The sequence below is a fragment of the Dermacentor silvarum genome, chromosome 2 (assembly GCF_013339745.2).
Source record: "Dermacentor silvarum isolate Dsil-2018 chromosome 2, BIME_Dsil_1.4, whole genome shotgun sequence".
Lineage (NCBI taxonomy): Eukaryota > Metazoa > Arthropoda > Arachnida > Ixodida > Ixodidae > Dermacentor > Dermacentor silvarum.
In genome coordinates, this window is record NC_051155.1 from 179,873,782 (window position 1) to 179,881,619 (window position 7,838).

General features: G+C 47.7%; 1 protein-coding gene across 1 annotated transcript; it reads right to left on the reverse strand.

Moving 5' to 3' along the window:
- Positions 1–3,222: 3,222 nt before the first annotated feature.
- On the reverse strand, positions 3,223–4,938 carry LOC119441178 (cuticle protein 64-like). The gene is made up of 3 exons (XM_037705846.2): positions 4,848–4,938; positions 3,866–4,381; positions 3,223–3,393 (listed from the first exon to the last, which is right to left on the reverse strand). Exons 1-3 carry the CDS (start codon positions 4,854–4,856, stop codon positions 3,388–3,390), a joined length of 531 nt encoding a protein of 176 aa, XP_037561774.2. The 5' UTR covers positions 4,857–4,938; the 3' UTR covers positions 3,223–3,387.
- Positions 4,939–7,838: the final 2,900 nt, after the last annotated feature.

A 7,838-nucleotide genomic window follows, 5' to 3' on the forward strand; every position in this document is an offset into this window, starting at 1 on the left:
AAGTGTAGCATTGCTTTCGCCACCCTGTGCGGCTAGTAGTGGTGAGGTCTTCTTTCCAAAATGGCCATGTAGTTTGTCATCAACGCGAGCTAGCGCAGCCGCAGACCATCTCCTCTGTATACAGAAAAACGAGTAAATTTGCAGCGCTCACAAAAAAAAGTTACTTGTAGTAAGGACAGCAATTATTTCTATCACATGTTTAATATCTTGCTGTTTCCGCGGGGCTAGGCAAATCTGGGGTAAGAGATAAAGCTTTGTCGTTGTGACAAGGTATCAGGCTTACGACAGAATGTTTTGTAATGCTTTGGGACATTCACTGTCGCCCTTTTCGACTCATTACGTTAGATGCGACGCCACACCCGGGAACGGGCCAGTGTGCCTCAAAGTTTCGTTATTTGCACTTACACTTTGCATTATTTGAGGCAGCTGTCGCTATCACTCCGACACCCTATTGACACTGTATGTACATAGAAACGTTAATTAACGTAAATTGCTTTCATTACACTGTCCTTAGAAACTAGTGCACTAGACTAGTTTTTCAGCTATCGACATCGCATCCACCGCGTCGGTAGTAGCGGGAGAGGTTTTACTGCCGTGATATTACCATGGTACTCACGCAACAATAAATCCCAGTTACAGTAAACGTGCCAATAACCTGGCTCATTCACGTTACTACACATCTTAAATGCAACAGACTCGTACAGACATCTTAATCACCGGCTGAAAGCTTAAGATGACAGCTGTGCGAGCATTTATATGCGCCGAGTTCTCCCGTATCACGAAACGAGGCGTTCAATCTCCAGCGTTTATGATGATGCTTGTGTAGCGAGGAACTTGAGCAATGAAAACCTATTTTAAACCAAAGCTTTCCACAGGCAGGCCTGCACGTGGCGTGTGAGCGAAAGCCCACCCCTTCTCAGCCCTTCCTTGTTGCTCCTCTTAACTTCAGTTAATATTGGTGATAGAACCCCCAAATGTGCTTTGGCACTACATTGACCTACGTAAACCTCTAATATGTAATTCTTTTTTCGACCGCAAGCTGGTGCACCAGGCCAAGGAAAGTCCGAAGGCCAATGGCTACCTGGACTGAGGAGGGCACCCGCCTTGAATGAAGAAAGAAGCACTCTTTTTCATCGGTTCAGGTCATTAAAGGTTTTATTCTCTGTCTGACTCGCCGAGATAAAGTTATTTATATTGTTGTGTAACAACATTGTTGTATTCACTTCTCTCACGATTTTTTTTTCGTGCGCAGAGTACTGTAGAATTCAGGACCGATATAATGAAAGGATTCTTTTCGCTCGATTCTATTCTTTTTTTTATATCATCCATCGTTCACGACCGGCCGATCCCAGCGATAACTGAACAAGCACGAAAAGCAATAGCGTTGGAGTAGAAGCATTACCGAGTCTCGTTATTTTGACCTCGGTTAATCTGACTTTTCCCTTAATTCGAACGCATTGGAAAGCCCAGGCAAGCAAACTTACATTGCTCGTTTAGTTCGAAAGTGAAAGCAAACGCCTTCGGTTAACTCGGCCCCCGTCAGAGTCCCCTCATGCGCGCAGTGGTTAGTAAGGTTTGAACACTCAAGAAATTTAGGAGAAGGCGGTAACGCTTCCCTAAGCGTGAAGCTGTTTTACTTTACATTTGCTTTAGTTCTTTTCATAACTTTAGCATCTTTATTTACCGTGTTAGTCCAACGTTTAGGCAGCGTTTAAATATGTCGGCGCGCGTCGCCGTACGCCGTTCGAGTCTCGCTTCAAGAGCAATAAGCAGAAAACCGTTATAGACTACTTCCACCAATAAAAATATTTAAATTGGTTCATTTAGCCACCGTTTGTTGATTCAACGTATCGTGTAATTCAACCAAATATTACGGTCCCGGAAGGGTCGAATTAACCTTAATCAACTGCATTATCCCAATCCTGAACTACACTTGCTACAAGGCGCTTCTTAAAACGAATTGCTTTGTTTGCCTCTTACCCCTAATGTGCGGGCTGTGGGCTTCCGTCTTGCACGATTGGTCGGTACCGGACTCAGTGCGGACCGACACAGGATATAGTGCACACCGAGGTGGCCTAGGGTGGCCGGTAATGTAGCACCATTAGCACAAATTGAAACGAGACAGAAAGCAACTGACCACTATATACTCCTGGGGCGCATAGTTATACATATAAGTGCGATGTGCAACTATCTCTGCAGCCGGTTTCTAAGCATGCAGTATAGTCCCAAGTGTATGTTCTTGAGTCCGAGTTAAGCCACTGTTACAAATGAAAGTGAAGATGGGAATAGAACAACAACGCGTTGGAGCAGTTTCGGAATTGTTTACATGAAACTTCATGCAGATAGTACGTGAGCACGGGCCTGAGCTCTTACACAAACACCCCGTCGTCTTCTTTCTGTCGTCATTTCGTCGTTCTCGTCATTTTATCGCACTTCGTTATTTCTTCGTCTTCATGCCGTCGTCATCCATTGAGTATCGTTATGCCATTGTGCTCATGCCCGCCGTCGTCAAACCGTCGTCGTCATTGCTTCGTGGGAATTTCATCGTCGTCATGCGCTGGATACGCATGTTCGAGCGCCGCAAGTTGATCGTGATTGAGGAGTACTCATGGTGAAAATGCGTCCAACTTGGTCGCGCGCGCTATACTTGCAAAGGGTAGCTCAATAACAGCCTTTTTTTTTTTCGTAAACACCAATTAAAGCTTTATTTAAAGCGATTGCCACAGCCCGTGGGATCCGCGTATCTTTCTTTCTTCCTTGCTTTCTTTTTTTTTTCGTGGCATAATCGTACGCTTTGATTCTTGAGTCGAGCTATACTTTATTCTTGACGATGTTCCACGTTCGTTTTAGTGGTAGTTAAATAATCGTCTTCATAAAGAGAGGTTTCTCTACTTCATCGGCAGACTCTGTAGAATACTAAAGAGCTTTTGCTGATTTGCTTGCTTAAGTGAAATCATTTTCTATGTTTAAACTGGAAGTGAAGAATTTTCCTTACCTTATTACCTTTTAGATAAACGCCCATTTTCTATTTTTATACAATAAGAAATAGAAATATGTCTATGATGACGAAAAACTGGGATGTTGGCTTAGATCCCAATGATTAAGCCGGCTTCCTTACCCAAACTCTTGAAGAGAAGACATGCGAATGGTTTCCCCACATAATGGGCAAGCGGACACACTGCACGCCGTGTGCAGCGCGGGCCAGCTCATGAAAGTTGAGAAACAGCGGTAATAGCAGTGTGGTGTGTGTTTATTTTGAAATTTTTTGTACACAGTTCAGTCCGCTCCGCCCGGTCTTGCTGCCCAAGGCTCGGTGGCACTGATGTCGTTTCGGGTGCATAAATAAATTGTTGCTAAGAGACGATCAATATCCTTGAAATAATGTACTTAATGCTGCAAAAGAGAAAAGAAGAAAGAAAACGATTAGTGGTCAGCTCTATTTTAATTGTTTCTAACTGCAATCAGAGTAACCGGGGTTTAATATTTGATGCTGTAATACGAGCTCGCAAAAATATTTTCCTTCTGTTGGCATCACATGAGGTGAAAATTAAGGGCAGGGTCACAAAAGCTTTAGGCGCACGTGTTGTGACATATTCTTGACAATTAATGTCTGTCTAAGTCAACCTTTAGGCGGAGTACGCATGGGAGTACTAGAATTTATTTTGCACAGATACGCTAGAAATGATAACAAGAAATCGTAGAATGTGCTGATGCTTTCAGAGTTGCGTATTACCCAAGGCATTGATATTTACTGGGCATCTACTACCGGCTCTGTGCAGTAGTTCTGATACAGGGAGGAGAAATTAAGATGAAACTACTGATTTACTCTTGATTATTAAGTCGGTAATATGCAGTAGACACTCACGTAGCCGTGGCCGTAGCCGTAGCCATGACCGTAGCCGTAGCCGTGTCCGACGGCGACGACGGGGGCAGCAACCTTGGCAACAGCTGGGACAGCGACGGCGTGTCCGTAGCCGAGACCATATCCGTGACCATAGCCGCCATAGCCGAAGCCACCAAGACCGAAACCAAGACCGTGGCCGTAGCCGTGGCCGTAGCCGTGGCCGTAGCCGTGTCCGACAGCGACGACGGGAGCAGCGGCGACCTTAGCGACAGCGGGCACAGCAGCGACGGCAGCGTGTCCGTAGCCGAGACCACCATAGCCATATCCGCCGTAGCCGAGACCTCCGTGGCCATAGCCGCCATAGCCGTAGCCGCCGTATCCGCCGTATCCGCCGTAGCCGCCGCCGTATCCACCATAGCCGCGGCCATAGCCGTAGCCGTGGCCGTGGTTGACGTGGGTGGCGTAGCTGGAGTGGACAGCGGTCACAGCGCCAGCGTGGGCGTAGTAGGCAAGAGCCAGGAGGAGGAGGGCACGGACCTGCGATGGGTGTGTGTTAGAGCACCTTTGTAGCGGTTGATTATCCACATCGTCCGAAAGCCGCAAGAACTGGCGGGAAGGGTAGAGTAGTCGTTTAGATTTACTGGTGCAATGACTGGGTTTCCCACTTGAGATTAGCTACGCTTGAAGAAATAGAACATGAGGAAATGTAAATGATGTAACTGAAACCTCAGCCTAAAAATTGGCGCATAGAAATAAAGTAATTAGGGAAACAGGGTCTTGACTTAAAATTGATTTGCCATCTCCCCCTGGAATAGTAGTATAGTGAGCTGTTCATTTCAGTATATTATAGGAAAGTCTATTCTCTTTTGGGCGACCAGACCCCCTTCTAGTCCCGCCATGGTCTTCGTTTCTACAGTGCTGCAGCTGCAAACAGGGATCGACATGGGGCGCTTCAGCCACGTCGCGGGAACAACGAATGCACTGTGATGTGCCTGACACTCACGGCGAACATGTTTGTGGTTAGCTTCGTTCCGGTGGAGACCGAGAGAATGACTTCGAACGGCCACGCCGAGAGCTTTTATACCATGGTCCCCTCGAATTGGGCCCGAAGCGACGGCGGCGACGGTCGTCGCACGCGCGCAAGAAAGAAGCGAGGAGGAGATGGCAGGGCGGGAAAAACAAAACAACACCGTGAGTGCGCGATGAAGTCTAGGGCAAGCGCCTGTCCAAAAGACTCGCTCGTGCCTTGCGGTTGTGGGTCGGCCTGTTGGCCTGTTGTTCTTTCTAGCTCTCTTTTTCTTGGTCACTTTTCCTTTCCTCGCGTCGCGTTATTTTTTCCCCTCTCGTGTATCGCGAGGCCCACACACTCTTTGTTACCGGGCGCGAGCGCGCGCGCACTCGGACACGCGGGACAGCTACGGGACAGGTCGCACAAAAGGCGGGTGCCTATCGCCACCTCGATCCGCTCACTCCGGGGCCAGCCGGCTGGCCATGCAAGCGAGCAAGAGCGCTGCTCTCCGTTTCGTATTTTGGGTGGTACCCGCGGTGCCACCCTTGTATCGCGAGCAGCCGTGCTGCAGGTTTCGGCTGCGCGCGATTGAGCCCCGAGGCCCTGCCGACAGCGATGTTCGACTCATAATGGGCCGCCCGATTGCTCGCCTGCTTCTCTCTTTCTCGGTTATTTTGCCTACGCGGTGGCGGCCTTGCCATATTTCCGTCGAGAATGCGGTCTGCTCGAGCGCTCTGGTCTCCGTGGCGCGCTGTCCAAGCCAAATGGGGAAGATCACCGGGCCCGTTATCGTGTGACAATTTGTGTCCTCAACCTTCTTTTCCAAGCCCTCTTGTTGACTAGAGCGATGAAAGGAAAGATCATATTGTGCTGTGTGTGCCGCGCGTACCGACCACCGCCTCGCGGCTGGCCGCGTCGCGCTGCTCGCTAGTCTATTTTTTTTTCTTTTCTCGTGTAAGGTCGGGGCTTTGTTGGGGTTCGCTCCGAATGTGGACGTATCTCTCCTTGATTTAGTTGGACGCTGGAATTCGAAATATTAATGTGTAAAGTGTGAAATCGTTGGAAATCTACACAGCATAGAGAAGAGAGTCGTCTTGATTACATAGTTTATTTTACAAAAGCCGGAACAAATATCGTGAGCAGAAAGTTTTTGTTGTTTCAGCAGATGACTTGCAGTCGCGACAAATACCTTCGGCACAAATTCGTGAACCTGTCGTGAACAAATTCGTGAACCTCTGTCTAGCTTGCATAACTATTATGACTGATGAAGTTGTAAATGATAATTATTTATGAGCGTCGCTCGGAAACATTGACGCCGGCTCACTGTATTGACCGACAACAGCCACCAGTGCAAAGAAAGCCTCTTTCTGACAAACGACGTCCTTTCAACCGGGAAGGCGAAAGTGAACAGGCGGGAGCGTACCAAATTTTTCGTAAAGTTTACGAACTTGAGAAACAAGTTCTACGATTTTATTAATGTTATGTCATGTTTTACGCAACATAAATTTAATTCGTGAAAGAAGTTTTAAAGGTATGTGAAGATGAGTTGGTGCGAAATTGGAAGAAAATGCATGAGAAAATTTTTTTTAAATGTGACGGCATTTGCGCTGCCTTCCTGTGGCAGCGCAAGACGCCATATACCAGGAAGCTACTATATTAGTTGGAGCAAGTTTATTCAGACAAATTTCTGAAACAGGCGAAATCGGTGTCGGCAAAGATGCGGCGAGACACGCTTTGATCTAAAAACAATATGGTAATTGTCAGTGCCTGCTGTTCCAACTTTGCTACGACGGCTATGCAATAAGGTGCGTATGTATGCCACAGAAGGTGTGTCCACAGAGCAAGGTTCTTAACCCCCCCCCCCCCCCCTCCCTATTACCCCTCTTGTCTGCGAGATTTTTACGAATATTAAAGTTCACAGGTTGGCAGGTATCGATTTGTATCACCCGCCGTTACCCCGTCGACACTGGCAGGCATCTGATGACGTTATCATTGTCTTCACGTATGCAGGAAGCTCCAACTTTCATCGCTCAGATGTTGCTTTTTACTCGCCTGATTGGTTGCTTTGAGCGCTCCGTTATATTTGGGAACTGAGCCACCATGGGGCCTGCACCTACAATCAGTCAGAATGTGACTCGAAACAGTGCTGTACGTTGGGCTGACGTGCACACTTTGATTTTTTTCGTTTGTTTGTACATTCTCTCAGAATGTCCATTGATGTTTATTTCTTAGGCAATTCTGTGACATACCCAGAAACTCCGCCATCGCCAAGAACGAAAGAAATGTAAGACGACAGAGAGCAAACGCAGTAAAAATCGACAGCGTGGGTTTCCGTTACTGCGGTGCATAATGCATTCTTTTCTTTCCGTGGGAATCGATTGGCGCCTGCATGCTGACGTTCAGCGCAATAAAACAAACAAACAAACAAATGTAAAGAGAGACGGATCGACTGCTTTGTTCTCGTAGCGGAAAAACAATAAGGAGAGAACAATACCGAGTGCCTAACGAGGGCTCTTCTATCGACGCGTTGCGCAACGTTCAGTCAGCACAAAATCGCTCCGCTTGCGCGCTTACGTCAAGATTGAACCATCGAGAAGTGCTCGGAGAAGAATTGCCCTTCCAGCTTTGCACGCTTAGCCCATCTCATTGTTGGCTGTCAATCACGCGGTGCAAGCGCGCGACTCGAGTGTAAAGTCGCGCCAGACTGGCTGCTTTCAGGCGCATGCGCCGAACGAATCGCCGCTGTGCAAATGCGCGTCGAAATTACACGAATGAGATGACGGAATGATTGGTACCTGTTGGGCGCTTGAATGGGAGTCCACGATGACGGGTCGAAAGGAGTCTGCGCAAACTCAGCCATGTATGCCATTAAGTGGTTCCAGCTATGACGAGCACTGACGGGGTTGCGAGAAGTGGGCGAGCTGGAAAGTAATCTAGTAAATGCCGCGAATGGCCGTCTATAGCAGATAATACTGATGATATCCC